This window comes from Arachis hypogaea, chromosome 11 (genome assembly GCF_003086295.3).
Source record: "Arachis hypogaea cultivar Tifrunner chromosome 11, arahy.Tifrunner.gnm2.J5K5, whole genome shotgun sequence".
Classification (NCBI taxonomy): Eukaryota; Viridiplantae; Streptophyta; class Magnoliopsida; order Fabales; family Fabaceae; genus Arachis; species Arachis hypogaea.
Genome location: NC_092046.1, coordinates 16805663 through 16821543, shown reverse-complemented (window position 1 = coordinate 16821543; position 15881 = coordinate 16805663). Strand labels below are relative to the sequence as shown.

The following is a 15881-nucleotide window of genomic DNA, read 5'->3' as shown; positions in this document are numbered from 1 at the left end:
CTTGGGCAAGCAACGGAATTTTGAACCTTTATAAACTGACCAAAGTATGAACCGGTTTCATGCTCAGCGTGGATTCTTGCAGGTGCTGTCCACGTAAAAGATTTTCAATCAATCTAAGCCATTTACATTTTTTAAAGTATATATGAAAGGCTTAAAATAGTGGAATCAAATGTTCCCATCAAGTACAACGGAACACTTGAACATCTTCCAATAGTATTGATACGTTACCTGTATCCTCGGTCGCCCGGAATACTCGGCACACTAATATCCGAGGCCGACGCCGCACTAAACAAGCTCGGAACAAAAGCAGATAAGCTCGGCCTCACTCATTCGAATAAAAAGACACGTGCATCATAAAGCTCGGTTCCGTATCAACCGTTCGAAAATCTCGGCACGTGATCAGGACCGAAGCAGCATCACCTAAATTGAAAATGAGAAACGTGCTCAGCAGATTTATAGCACCATAACAGAATATCTTAACTAATCTATAAACTAGGACTCACCCACTAACGGGTAGAAACCAACTTCTATAAAACCTAGCTAATACACTCGGCTAGGCCTCAGGTTCCACTACCAGTTTCTATATTAATTTATTCACTCTCACTTAATCACTCTCTCTTTCTCTCTTTTCTGAGACTATTACTAACTTGAGCGTCGGAGTATCTTTTGCAGGTATTCCCACCGCGGTGTTTATCCGTCGGCCGACGTGAAGCTCTTCCTCTCCGTTGACGACTCACTCGGAAGTGCTTAAGCTCGGCCTACCCAGTGTCCGGACGAATCACTTGGCGCCCACCGTGGGACCGGAGTACATCTAACCCCACTGTTTCCTTCGTTTAGTCTCTTACTTTATTTTGCAGGATTCCCGATCCTCGGACATGGCTGACAAGGAAAATCCACAACTCTCACAGGATGACCTCCTGGCTCAGATCACTGAGCTTCAGGCGGAGGTACGGAGGATAGCCGAGCTCTCAACACAAAATAATGGAGAGAATTCCAAGGGCTCGGCTCAAAGCGCGGCGGACCCCTTAAACATCGTCCCGCCAAAGGAAAAGCTCACCCTCGACAACCCCTTTTCCGAGGAGATCACGAATTACCAGATGCCAAAAAACTTTACGCTGCCCTCCGCGCTGGAGCCGTACAAGGGGTTCGGCGACCCCCGAGCCCATGTGAAGAAGTTCCAATCAATGATGTTCTTCAACGGCCCGAACAATGAGCCCGTCCTCTGTCGAGCATTTCCCACTTACCTAGATGGTGCGGCGTTACTCTAGTTTTCTAAACTTTCTGCAGGTTCGATCTCCTCCTTTGAAGACCTCGCCAGATCATTTATTGATTACTTCGCTGCGTCTAGAATATATGTACATGGCTCGGACTTTCTCGGCACCATCAAACAAGGTCAGCACGAGAGTCTGAAAGACTACATGACCAGATTCGCGGACGCCACTATGGAGATCCAAGACTTGGACCCGGCCGTTCACCTGCACGCTCTCAAGGCCGGCCTCAGACCTGGCAAATTTCGGGAGACCATTGCCATAACAAAGCCAAAGACGCTAGAGGAATTCCGAGAAAGGGCGGCTGGGCAAATGGAGATCGAAGAACTCCGAGAAGCCCAGAAATCAGACAAACAGCCACATCGGAGAGATGAGGAAAGGACTTTCAGATCGCCAGGCAACAGGGACACAAAGAAACCTCCAAAGCCCGCGTCAAAGTACAACACATACACCAGATTTAACACCAGAAGAGAGAACATCATCAGAGAGATCCTCAACGCCAGAATCATAAAACCACCAGCCCGAGCAGGGAACTACCAGGATCAACGATTCGTAGACACGACAAAATATTGTGCCTTCCACCGAAAGTTCGGTCATACCACAGATGACTGCATCGTTACGAAGGACCTCCTGGAAAGACTAGCACGCCGGGGTCTCCTGGACAAATACATTGAAACCCGGAAGGGCAGAGGAGGAAACTCGGACAGGGCAGAGCATAAGCAAGCAACGGCTGACGACAAAAAAGAGAGGGCGACTCCTGATCCGCCAAGAGGAGTCATCAACCACATATCGGGAGGATTCGCAGGCGGAGGAGAAACAAGCTCGGCCAGGAAGCGGAGCTATAGAGCAATGCTGGCAATCGAAGGAACCATACAACCAAAGAAGGACAAAGAACCAGACGTCACAATATCCTTCAACCAAACAGACTTCAAATCGGTAAGCCCTAACCTCGACGACCCCGTGGTAATTTCCATCCAGGTCGGAGAACTGTTGGTAAGAAAAACATTGTTAGATCCAGGTAGTAGTGCTGACGTTTTATTTTACTCTACTTTTACTAAAATGAAATTATCAGAAAAACTGATACAACCCTCCTCTGGAGAGCTAATTGGGTTCTCCGGAGAGAGAGTCCCAATCATGGGACACATATGGCTAAAGACCACAATGGGAGAGATCCCTATGTCAAAATCAATTGATATTCAATATTTAATAGTAAACTGTTACAGCCCTTATAATATTATACTTGGGAGACCCGCACTGAACATATTCAGGGCAGTGGTGTCCACATTACATCTGTGTGTCAAGTTTCCAGTGCAGGAAAACAAGATCGCCACGGTATATGCGGACCATCAGGAAGCTCGGCAATGCTATCACGCTGGTCTAAAACCAGTCCAAACAAAACAGGAAGCTCGGCCCCAGATCCAAGCCATCCAAACTTCTGCCAACACAGCGACACTGGCCGATCTTGACCCAAGAGAAAACCTCGGCGAAAGACCTCGGCCAATGGACAATCTTCAACAAGTAACACTGACATCAGATGACAAACAATGCACATATGTTGGAGAAGCATTAGAAGGGGCAGACCGAGCAAAACTTATTCACATACTGCGTCAGAACGCCGACCTCTTTGCATGGACGCCAGATGACATGCCAGGAATCAACCCAGAGGTCATCTGCCACAAGCTAGCAATCGAAAAAACAGTCCGACCAGTTGCACAGAAGAAAAGAAACCTCGGAGAAGAGAAAAAACAAGCAGCACTCGAAGAAACCCAGAAGCTCCTCAATGTAGGTTTCATCAGAGAGATTCGCTTCACCACATGGTTGTCCAACGTGGTAATGGTAAGGAAAAGCTCAGGTAAATGGCGCATGTGCGTCGACTTTACAAACTTAAATAAAGCCTGCCCTAAAGATGCATATCTACTGCCTTGCATTGATAAATTAGTTGATAACGCCTCTGGTTTCAAAGCTTTGAGTTTTATGGATGCATACTCTGGCTATAACCAGATCCTAATGCACCCAGAAGACCAAAGCAAAACAGCTTTTATAACAGAACATGGGAATTTTTGTTACAAGGTAATGCCATTTGGCCTAAAGAATGCAGGTGCGACATATCAAAGGCTAATGGACAAGGTGTTCCAACAGCAGATAGGCCGCAATATGGAGGTCTATGTAGATGACATGGTCACAAAAACACCTATGCAGAGGTCCCACTATGACGACTTAATAGAAATCTTCAGACAACTCCGAGCATATAACATGAGACTCAATCCAGACAAATGCGCGTTCGGAGTACAAGGAGGGAAGTTCCTGGGATTCATGTTAACATCTCGAGACATCGAGGCCAACCCGGAAAAGTGCAAGGCCGTGCTGAACATGACAAGCCCAAAAACGGTAAAGGAGGTTCAGCAACTTGCAGGACGAATAGCTGCCCTGTCACGTTTCCTACCTGCAGTGGCAAACCGATCTTATCACTTTTTCCAGACATTTTCTAAAGGCAGGAAGTTCAACTGGACAGACGAATGCGAAAATGCTTTTACCGAACTTAAACAACACTTAACATCACCACCAATCCTCCAAAGACCAGAAACAGGTAACCCACTGTATTTATACCTATCAGTATCTAACCATGCTATAAGCTCGGTTTTAGTAACAGAAACAGGAAGAAAGCAAAGCCCAATATACTTCATCAGTAGGGTGCTACAACCAACAGAAACAAGGTACCCGAAGATAGAACAACTAGCGCTAGCACTAATCACCACAGCAAGAAGACTGCGGCACTACTTTCAGAGCCACACAATCATAGTACGAACGGACCAACCGCTGAGGCAGATATTAACCAGACCCGAGCTCGTCGGCAGATTGATAAAATGGTCGGTCGAGCTCTCCGAGTTCGACATCCAATACGAATCAAGGAAAACACTAAAGTCACAGGTGCTAGCCGACTTTATATCGGAGATGACTAAAGACACACATAATACAGAGGTCAGTTGGAGCATACATGTGGATGGAGCGTCAAACAAAGAAGGCAGTGGCGCAGGGATACTGCTAAAAGAAAGAGACAAGGTGGTGGCCGAGCAGTCACTACAGTTCCGCTTCAACGCCAGCAACAATCAGGCAGAATATGAGGCCCTACTTGCTGGACTGAAGCTCGCCCTACAACTACAAATACCTCGAATAATAGCCTACTGCGACTCTTCCTTAGTGGTACATCAAATAAAGGGCGAATTTCAGGTAAAAGATCCTTTGTTAGAGAAATATTGGCTCATAACAAAGGATCTAATTTCAAAATTTAAAGAATTTAATATTATCCATATAAACCGAGAACAAAATACCAGGGCCGATGTGTTATCTAAGTTAGCCACAACACGGCAAGCCGAAAACACATCGGCACTGTCCCAGCTGACACTTGACAAACCAAGTTTTGAGCAAGAAACAATTTTGAGTATTACACAGGTCCCAGATTGGCGAACACCTTTTATCGATTACATTAATACAGGCACCATTCCAAATGATGAGCCGAACTTGCCGCTCTTCCGAAGAAGAGCAAGCTTCTATACAGTGCTCGGAAACACCCTATACAGGCGAGGACACTCACAACCATTGCTCAAGTGCATCAGCAACGAGGAAGCCGAGGAGGTTATGGCCGAAACGCATGAAGGAGTCTGCGGCAACCATATTGGCGGCCGAGCATTAGCAGCAAAGATATTGCGAACATGATACTATTGGCTGACGATAAAACGGGACTGCATCACCAAAGTCAAAGCATGTGATAATTGTCAAAAGCATGCCACCCTTTCAGAGACCCCAGCCGAGGAGCTCCATACCATAGAGGTAAGCTGGCCTTTCGATAGGTGGGGATTGGATATCCTCGGACCCTTTCCGAAAGCGCCAGGCCAGGTAAAGTTCCTCTTAGTGTCAATAGACTATTTCTCTAAGTGGATAGAAGCACAACCACTAGCACACATAACATCAGAAAAAGTGCGATCTTTTCTATGGAAAAATATCATATGCAGATTCGGTATCCCAAGAGAAATAATCTCAGATAACGGAAGACAATTTACAGACCATAAGCTCGCCACCTTTCTGACAAACTTTAACATCAAACATCACTTTAGCTCAGTAGAGCACCCGCAAACTAACGGACAAGTTGAATCAGCTAACAGAATTATCTTGCAGGGGTTAAAGAAAAAGCTCGGCGAAGCTAAAGGGGAGTGGGCCGACCTCATTCCAGAAATTCTATGGAGTTACAACACCAGCATTCAATCTGCCACAGGGGAAACTCCCTTCAAATTGGTATATGGCGCAGAAGCGCTCATTCCAGTAGAGGTCAGCGTCCCAACGTTAAGGACCGAGCTCTATAATCAACCAAACAATCAACAAGCTCGGTCAGCTGAACTGGACCTCGTAGAAGAAGACAGAGACATCTCCGCCATAAAGCAGCAAGCTAGAAAACGATACCTAGAGCAAAGACACCACAAAAGAGTAGCTCACAGGTCTTTCAACAATGGAGATCTTGTACTCAGACGAACAGAAGATGCACGGAAACCACCAGCACATGGCAAATTAGCGGCAAATTGGGAAGGTCCTTTCCGAGTTCTCCAAAACCTCAGAAAGGGGGCTTACAGATTAGAAACCCTTAGAGGAGAGAAACTTCCGGGAACATGGAACATCTCCTCTCTAAGGGAATATCAATCGTGACATAGCCTGTATAATAAGCGAATGATGGTACTCTTTTTCCCTCCGACGGTTTTTTCCCAAAAACAAGGGTTTTACTCGGAAAGGGTTTTAATGAGGCCAGACGCAACAAATCATTGTACCCATACAACCTAATGTACAATCAAAACAGTTCTCATTTTGACAGTTAACATACATTTTAGTTAGTAAACGCAGCGAATTATCCGAGCATTATCCTCGGAACACTAACATCATAAGCCGAGCATAATCCTCGGAAAACTCCCATCGTGAGACTAAGTCAAAGTCTTTCAAAATTAACAAACCAATCCGAGCTTCATACTCGGAAAGCAACATGCGCATGCCGAGCATACTGCTCGGAAGAAGTACAAACGAACGATATCATCAAATCGCTTAAACAAATCCTAACGTGCTTCTATTCAAAAATACAAGTTCTACACTAGAACATCTACTCTCATTTCCAAACAAGTTCACTTAAACAGAATGGCTTCGGCCATCTTCGATTTATATATACACGACTACTTCTAACACACAATCATAAGTTTATCCAAAATATCAAATTTTATAAGTCATCATCAAGCCGAGCTGTATGCTCGGAAAACAAAAAGTGTCACAACCAAGATTATATACTTGGTACCCAAAACATTTCCACCAAATATTCATAAACAAAGTTCAAGATAGACAGCCACAAAGTTCAAAAGAGGCTACACATATACAAAATAAACAAATACTAAAGGCCTAGTCTGCCTTATCGCCAATACTAGACTCCCCGCTACCATCTGAAGCAGCAGCACCATCACCCACAAGCTGCCCGTTCACAACCACTTTAGTTGCATCAAGCATATCCGCATCTGATCCAGGAAACAGCACCCGCACTTGAGAAACAGCGCACTCGAAGCCTTGTGCATATGACTCATAAACCTCAGTCTGCAACTCCTTCACCCTTGACCCCAAGCAATCATTGTCAGCCTTAACAGTCTTCACCTCCTCTGCACAAGAAAGATGAAGACGTTTTTCATCAGCAAGCTCGGACTCTTTCAACTTCAGCGAGGAGGACAATTCCATAATAGTCTTATCCTTTTTTTCCAAAGCCGAAGACAGCTCGGCAACATCCACAGCAGACTTGTGCTCTCTCTCAAAAACTAGCTCTTGAGCACGACCAACAGCTACCATACGTGCACCAATGACCTAACACCAAAACAAAGAACATCAACAAAATATAACAAATGCACACTAAGACAAAATACAACCCTCACCTGCATAAAACGGCTCACTCCTACATGACCAACATCCTCGATCATCTTCATATCATCTGGGAAGCAACACAGCTCATCAGCCATGACAGAAAAAGGGTACAGTTTTCCCCACAACGAGCGACAATGAACATCTTCGGAATAGCCATGCAGTCTTTTTTGAGACTCATAGGCAGACTCCACTCGCTGAAGCTCCACAGAAGACTCCCCTTCCTTCAGGAAAGTCTCGGCAATCTTTTCTTTCGCGAAACCCCTCTTTCGTTTAGACTTAAGAGCAGCCTCGGACTGAATCACAAGGTCTCTATCAGCATTGGTAGCCGAGCTCCCCTTCTCAGCCTTCTTCCGCTGATTGAAGAATGACTTCAAACCAGCAGTAGTAATCGTAGGCACCTTTTCACCTGCACCAAAAAGCCAACAAGGTAAGAACAGACAAGGACAAAAACGACAAACTAATCAAAAAACAACTAATTTACCTAGATATCTCAGAACCGCCTCTCTATCAGAATCCCATTTTAACAACTCGGACACAGATAGCAAACCCTTCGGACCCAACTCTTCAAACAGAAACTCCATCACAAGTTGATCATCAACCGACCTATCATCCACGTCTAACGCTTGCACAGGCTCGGAACACCAAGATAAAGGGAACTTCTCAACAAGAAACTCATTTAGATAAAAAGGAAACTCCTCAGGTACACTCCTTACTTTAACACACATAGTTTTAAAGTCCTTAAAAGAAGACTTATAAAGGCCAAAAATAGCGCGACGGGGGTAACTACTTAGATTAATCCAGAGACCTCGGTTAACCCCTTTAGCTTGAAACAAGGAGAAAAACAACCGAAGAGAGGGCGGCTGCTCAAGGAATTCCATCAACACCTCAAAAGCCCTAACAAACCCCCAGGAGTTTGGGTGAAGTTGACTCGGAGCACAATTCAACCAATAAAGAACACCACATTCAAAGTCAGTAAAAGGGACCCTAACCCCCAGTTCAGTAAAAAGGCAGCTGTACATATAAAAGTAAGCCCAATCATCACGAGAATGGAAAACCCAGTCATCAACACCACAGGGAAGTATCTCTATCATTATATCACTACCACTCCTAACCCAAACATTCGAACCCATCATATCAACAGACTCTTTATCGCTAAACTGAGACACATACTCCTTAACCCTAGAATCAACCCAGCCATATAAACCCCCCCCCACCTTCATTAGACACTGTACCTTCCATAAGAACAGGGAGCAGAAAATCAAAACTAAGAGAAGTAGGGAGAGGCAGCAAGAAAATGAATCAACACTCACCTTTCTTACTCATCTTCTCCGAAAAACGCAGAAGCACCAAACACAAAGGAAAAATATTAGGGAAGGGAGCACGTTTATTACATAGTGGAAAGGCAGTTACATATGAAAACGTCTCCCTATGATCTACATCCTTAGAAAGCCCACGATCAACACTCAGCATATCAAACGGTCAGGGGCTCCTCGAAACTTACAAATGCAATCAAATCAATCATTCATTACCGCACGAAGAACAACGCAGACAATAAATGCTACAAACCATTTCAAAACACCAATGCGCCAAAACTAAGACAAGCTCGGGGGCTGTGAGGAGCACAAATAAAAGCGACCGAGGATTTGGCCATCCGAAGTATACAAAGCTCGCCCTAGTCTTGTCCAAACCAAGGCAAGCTTGGGGGCTATGATACGTTACCTGTATCCTCGGTCGCCCGGAATACTCGGCACACTAATATCCGAGGCCGACGCCGCACTAAACAAGCTCGGAACAAAAGCAGATAAGCTCGGCCTCACTCATTCGAATAAAAAGACACGTGCATCATAAAGCTCGGTCCCGTATCAACCGTCCGAAAATCTCGGCACGTGATCAGGACCGAAGCAGCATCACCTAAATTGAAAATGAGAAACGTGCTCAGCAGATTTATAGCACCATAACAGAATATCTTAACTAATCTATAAACTAGGACTCACCCACTAACGGGTAGAAACCAACTTCTATAAAACCTAGCTAATACACTCGGCTAGGCCTCAGGTTCCACTACCAGTTTCTATATTCATTTATTCACTCTCACTTAATCACTCTCTCTTTCTCTCTTTTCTGAGACTATTACTAACTCGAGCGTCGGAGTATCTTTTGCAGGTATTCCCGCCGCGGTGTTTGTCCGTCGGCCGACGTGAAGCTCTTCCTCTCCGTTGACGACTTACTCGGAAGTGCTTAAGCTCGGCCTATCCAGTGTCCGAACGAATCAAGTATAATACACAATGTTATAAAAATATCGATATATATCACACGTTTATTTATAATATAGGAAAAAATGAACCGCAATTTCGGTCAAAAGAAGTTTAAAAGGCAAAAGTAAATCACGTGGAATTTTTGGGATTTACCCAATCAACGTGATCCTTCAATTGATTGTTATTCCTTAGTTATTAATATTTGCACCATTATTACAATTAATTCTCTATCTCTCTCTCTCTTAATTGGCATTACAATTAACCACCAAATTAAATAATTAATTTTTAGCGTTTAGATGACTGTATATTGTACTGCTTATGCTTTTCCCACTTTTCACAATAGTACAACAATCCCCGACCGAAAACTAACTCTCCCATCTTCGCTATATATATACACACACACGGCCACGCGAATTACATTTATACTTAACATGGGTTCAGAAAGTGTTACAGACTCATCAAAGCACTATATTTTGGTACATGGGGTTTGCCATGGTGCTTGGGCTTGGTACAAGATCAAGCCACTTCTAGAATCTTCAGGCCACAAGGTCACGCTTCTTGACCTTGCTGCTTCCGGAGCCAACTCCAAGAACCTCCAAGATGTTGAAACTCTTTCCGAGTACTCTGAGCCTTTGTTGGAAGTTTTGGAGTCACTTCCCCCAAATGAAAAGGTGGTTCTTGTGGGTCATAGTCTTGGAGGGCTCAATATTGCACTTGCCATGGAAAAATTCCCCACAAAGGTTCAAGTTGGTGTTTTCTTGACCGCTGTTGTTCCTGACACTCAACACAAACCATCCTATGTCTTGGAAAAGGTTTGCTTTCTGTACCCATTTCTTGATTTTTTTTTCTTCATCAATAATATAGTTTATAAATTTATCTAAAATTAATAATTAAAAATCGTTAAATAATTTAATATATTAAATTAAATTATTATTTAACAATTTTTAATTATTAATTTTATATGAATGTACACCTATATGAATACACCTATATTGTACGTGGCTTTGTAGAGGTGTTTTTAATTTCCACATGGAATTGAGGTGGGTATTATATCAAATGATTCCGTTTGAATTTTTTATTTTATTTATTTATTTATTTATTATTTTTTTACCTAAGTATGAAATATCATGAAATTGCTATGGTTTTAAGTTTAGTTTGGTAAATATTTTGAAAGAGTATTTGTGTTTTTAAAAAATACACAAGCTTAAGTCACTAAAAAAAATACACAAATTTTTTATTTTGTATTTAGTAAATAAAAAAGATGAGATACTTGTTGAACTTATAACTTTTAAAAAATAAAAGGTTTTTGAAAATATTTACACATTGTTTGGATTGAGAGACTTTAAAGGAAAAGAAAATGGGAGAAGAGAAAATAAATAGAAAAATAAGTTTTTTATTGTTTGGAGGAGAAGAAAAAGTAAAGTGAAAAAAAAAATAGTGTCAGACCCACTAAAATATTTTCACTCCAAATATGAGATGAAAATGAAAAAAAATATGACAATCATGAATAAAATTACACATTTACCCCTTATCATTAATAAATTATAATTTACATATAATATAAATAAGGGTATTAATGTAATTTTATATTATTATGATTTTTTTTTTCTCATTTTTCTTTCTATCCAAACAAAAAAAAAAATTTTCTCTATTTTTTCATCTATTTTTTCTTCATCCAAACAACACATAAATAACTCTATTTTTTTTTCTATTTTCTTTCCTCTTATTTTTTTCTTCTTATTTTTTATTTCTATTTTTTTTATATCCAAACAAAGAATTAAAGTGAAACTTTTTTAAAATTAGCTTTTATTTATCAAAATTAAAAAATCTAATATAATTGTATACATTAGTTAATTTTTAAATTTAACTATTACATTTATATTTATTATAATATTTTTAAATTTTAATAATTTACTAACTATTTTTATCAAATATAATTATTATTATTTATATTTATTGAAAAATATTTTTAATTTAATTTATCAAATATTACTACAAATTTATTTTAAAAAATTAATTTTTAACAATTAACTTTTATAAATTATTTTTAAAAAATAAATTTTACCAAATCAAACTTTAGTCTTTTTTTTTCTAAATATTTTCGCCATTTTTTTGTAGTCTCCAGTTTATATTGTCGATGGAGATTTCTGAAAATAAGCATTGAATTTTGAATTTTTTGCTTTTTTTTTTAAATATTTACAAGAGTTTATTTTTGATACATCGACAATACAAAATGTTTAACACAATCATCTAATTATATCTGATTTTTTAGATGATTATTTATGCAATCAATATAAAACAATAATTATTTTTTTTTAACATAGTATTACATAACTGAATACACATAAAATAGTTTTATACTGCAATGTATCAAAATTAAATTTTATTTTAAAAATTAATATATATTTAAATTTTGTATATTTAAATATAATATTAAAAAGTAATTAAAAAAATAAATTAAAATTCTCAATAGTTATTCTATTTTTAATATAAATTAAGGAGAAGTAATAATGGAAGACAACGTAATCCTAGAACAAATTAAAGTCATACCGCCCACTACAATATTCTGTTCTAATATTTTCTGAGCATTACAAGTTTTCAACTCCAGTACAGTGAAAGCATGCCTGCGACTTCATGGTTGGACACGGAATTCGGCAAGTGTGGAAACAAAACATCTGTCTTGTTTGGTCGCAATTTCATGTCCAAAATGCTCTACCAGCTAACCCCCGTTGAGGTAACTAATTACTTTAATTCAATTTACAAAGTGATACGGTAAATAAGAGAGATTTTGATGAATGGTATATTTGAAATTTTGAAAGGTTTAAAATGTTTTGCAATTCAATTATTGAAATTTAAAAACATGTAGTTTTAAAATATTAAGTTTGTGTATGCAATAAGAAAATGATGAAGGAACTTGGATAGTTTTTCTCTTTGGTGATGATATTTTTAGTTCATTATTCTAAATTAAACAAAATAATATTCTATCACTACTTTTTTTTATTTTACCAAAGATAGGAGACTCGAACCCGCAACCTCTTAATTAAGTATGGAGAGACTATGCGATTTGAGTTATAACTCATTGGCATATTCTATCACTACTTGAAACTTGTAAAAGAAAATTATTAATATTCAAATAAAATACTTTATATACAAGATTTAAAATGCATTCTCTCTTGTAACTATTTTATTGAAATAATGCACTTAAGATTTTTTCTTATAAAATGTTTATACGACATTTTATTAAGGGATAAAACACACACTACAAGAAAAATTAATTTTACTAGTTATTTATTTTACTTTTAATAGCAATAAAAATAGTCGATAATATATTTAAGGATTTATCTATCTTATACTCTAAGAATACATGTTAAGTTTATAAATTAAAAAAATTTTCATTAAAAATACAAAAAATTTAAATTCCTAATATATTTGTTTTACATTCATTAAGTGAAAGTATTTAATTTTTTTTACTGATAATAAACTTATCATATATCTTTATTGCATACATTAGCTAGCTAAACCTTATATTTAATGATAATTAAACATTATTAACCATCTTATACTTTATTACTAAAAAGTTTTAGTGACAACCATACAATTGTCCGCAAATATTTTTTTAATAGCCACAAAAATAATAATAATAATTTAGGTAACATATGTCCTAAAAATACATGATAAATTTATAATTAATAAAAATTTTAAATTTTTTTATAATAAATACAAAATAAATGTATTGAATATTTAAATTTTTTGTATTTTTAATATTTTTTAATTTATAATTTTAATATATGTTTTTAGGATATAAAATAGATAAACTCTAATAATAAATATACAATTACACAGTAGAAACATAAAATTAAATAAAATATATAATAGTTATTATATATTATTGTTATTAAAAAATTGTCACTAAAACCTCTTTTTTTCTTTTTAGTGATAATCTATTTTAAATGCATGGTTCACGAGCGAACACCCAATCATTTGTCAACAGGGTTTTAATTTAAATCATAATTGCGGTAACTAATACAATTATTGCAATTGAAATAGTTATTTTAATAACGATGATGAATAGTGTATTAATACAAGTATACAACCATATATATTATCTGTATATATATTATAATTAATATAAATATATATTAAAATATAAAATATATATTAAAAATAAATTAAATTATATATAATATAAATATATAATAATTTATTTTAATAACTAATTTTAGTATATAAATAATATTTTTAATATTAATAAACATAATTCATATGTTTATTAATCAACTTTAATTTTTTTTTATTCTAGCTAATAGATATCTATAACAATAAATATAAAAAATAATTAAGATAACAAATTTTTGACATTCTAACTAAAAGTTTTAAGTTTGGACTTTGGATTCAAACCTTATATATATGATATTTTTTTGAAGAAAGTTATGAACGAATTTTTTTGACAATCCTTATTATATATAGTAGATAAATAAGCATTGCGGTAATTGCAGTACAAGTCTTTTTATTTTTCCTTTTAGCAAGTGGCACCCGGTTAAAACGCATTATTGTGATGGTTAAGAATTATTAAATAATTTAATATATATAATTAAGTTATTATTTAATAATTTTTAATTATTAATTTTATATAAAATTAATTACACGTAAATTTTTACCATTTAAAATACACTAAAATTTTAAGATGTGTTCACGAGTTTGTTTTGAAAACAAAGTGAAGATTTTATAAGGGTTAATCTTTGTTGTATTTCGAGGTTTTATTTTCCAGAAGAGCAGTGATAAACCCTCAAAAACTTTTTAAATTCTCAATTTTTAAGTTCTTTCAAATTGAACATTTTGGAGATTTAAATTTAAATGGTTATTTTTTGTCTAATAAATTATTATATTATCATCTATCTTTTAATATGTAATATTCTAATAAAGAAAAGAAAATTGTTAAGAAAACAATAAATCCTCTTTTAATTTTATTTAAACTTCTGCAAGAAATTAAAAATCTCAAAACTGAATCATTTCCTCTTCGTCCTCATCCTATACTTTCCATTTCTTTTCCTTGCAATTTAAAATCATATTATCTCACGTGCGCTCCATTACTTAGTTTTACTAAGGCAGTTGCACTTGCACCTAAAGAAAATGATAGAAATAAATATCTATGGGCTCTACGCCAATACCATTAGAAGTTTTGGCCGTGTAATAAATATAAAAATGTTTAAAAATTAATAAAAATCAGTCACAAATAATTTAACATTTGTATGTAATATTTATTTATTAGTTATTATTAAAATAAACAAATAATTTAAATATAATAAATATATAATGATAAATATTTGATTTTTCCAAAATTAGGAATGAGACTTGAAGCCGTAACTTCTAGATGAATATGAAGAGATTATGTCAATTGAGCTATAACTCGTTCGCAATTATAAATATTATATATATAAAATTAATATATTAAATTAAATACGATAAATTTATTTATGTTATTGTCTCTTTAATTACTAACTTGGAAACATTGATTGCATGTTGTTGCAGGATCTAGAACTAGCCATGTCTATGTTAAGGCCTGGGTCACTCTTCATTGAAGACTTGTCTCAGCAAAAGAACTTCTCAAAAGTGGGATATGGGTCAGTTCCACGTGCCTTTATTGTTTGCACTCAGGACCTTGGGGTTCCATTGGAATTTCAACGGTGGATGATAAAAAACGCTGCCATTAGTGACGTCATGGAAATCAATGGCGCAGATCATATGGTTATGCTTAGCAAGCCCCAAGAACTTTGCGATTGTCTCCTAAAGATTGTTATGAAATACCCATGAATGAATTCATGTATGTCATGAAGCAGGGGTAAGTAGATGAGAAAAATCGAATAAAAAATTATAATGTTAGTTTATATGATACAAAATCGAAGTTGTTTCCTGCCTGCTGAAATTTCGACTTTTGAGTGAGATAATGTGGTTAGTATTCAAATAAAACAATAAATAAGTTTCTAATCTTTTAACTTAAAAGATAAATAAATTTTTGACTAATTAAAAATATAAAAATATTTTTTTATTTTTTTAAATGCGATATATCTAAATCTTTTTTAAAGGTCTATTTGTTTTTGTATATTTTAAACGAAGAAATTTAAATATCTCATATTTTAAAAAATAAAAAATATTCTTGTATTTTTAATTAATAAAAAATTTATGTGTCTTTGAATTATAAAATCAGTGATCTATTTATTTTTTTAATATTTAAAATAATAAATTTACCATCTAAAATTTAAATATAATTTATTTTGGTCGTTCACGTTACTTTCATATTGTTATAGTTACGGTGGTCTTTACGTGTGTACCTTTATAGGTAGTGTTTGGTTACTGTCCATGTCTTACTGGACATGGTAACACACGTCCTCCGTTTGGTTTAGTGAGACAAAATTTGATGAACACG

At 36.4% G+C, this 15881-nt stretch overlaps 2 protein-coding genes across 2 annotated transcripts; both read left to right on the top strand.

Annotated features, from left to right (window-relative positions):
* Positions 1–875: 875 nt before the first annotated feature.
* Positions 876–4982, top strand: LOC140176043 (uncharacterized). The gene is made up of 3 exons (XM_072205894.1): positions 876–1251; positions 1288–3104; positions 3270–4982. Exons 1-3 carry the CDS (start codon positions 876–878, stop codon positions 4980–4982), a joined length of 3906 nt encoding a protein of 1301 aa, XP_072061995.1.
* A 4817-nt stretch (positions 4983–9799) lies between these two features.
* LOC114923999 (methylesterase 1) lies at positions 9800–15380 on the top strand. Its single transcript, XM_029290137.2, has 3 exons — positions 9800–10269; positions 12066–12191; positions 14987–15380. Exons 1-3 carry the CDS (start codon positions 9889–9891, stop codon positions 15266–15268), a joined length of 789 nt encoding a protein of 262 aa, XP_029145970.1. The 5' UTR covers positions 9800–9888; the 3' UTR covers positions 15269–15380.
* Positions 15381–15881: the final 501 nt, after the last annotated feature.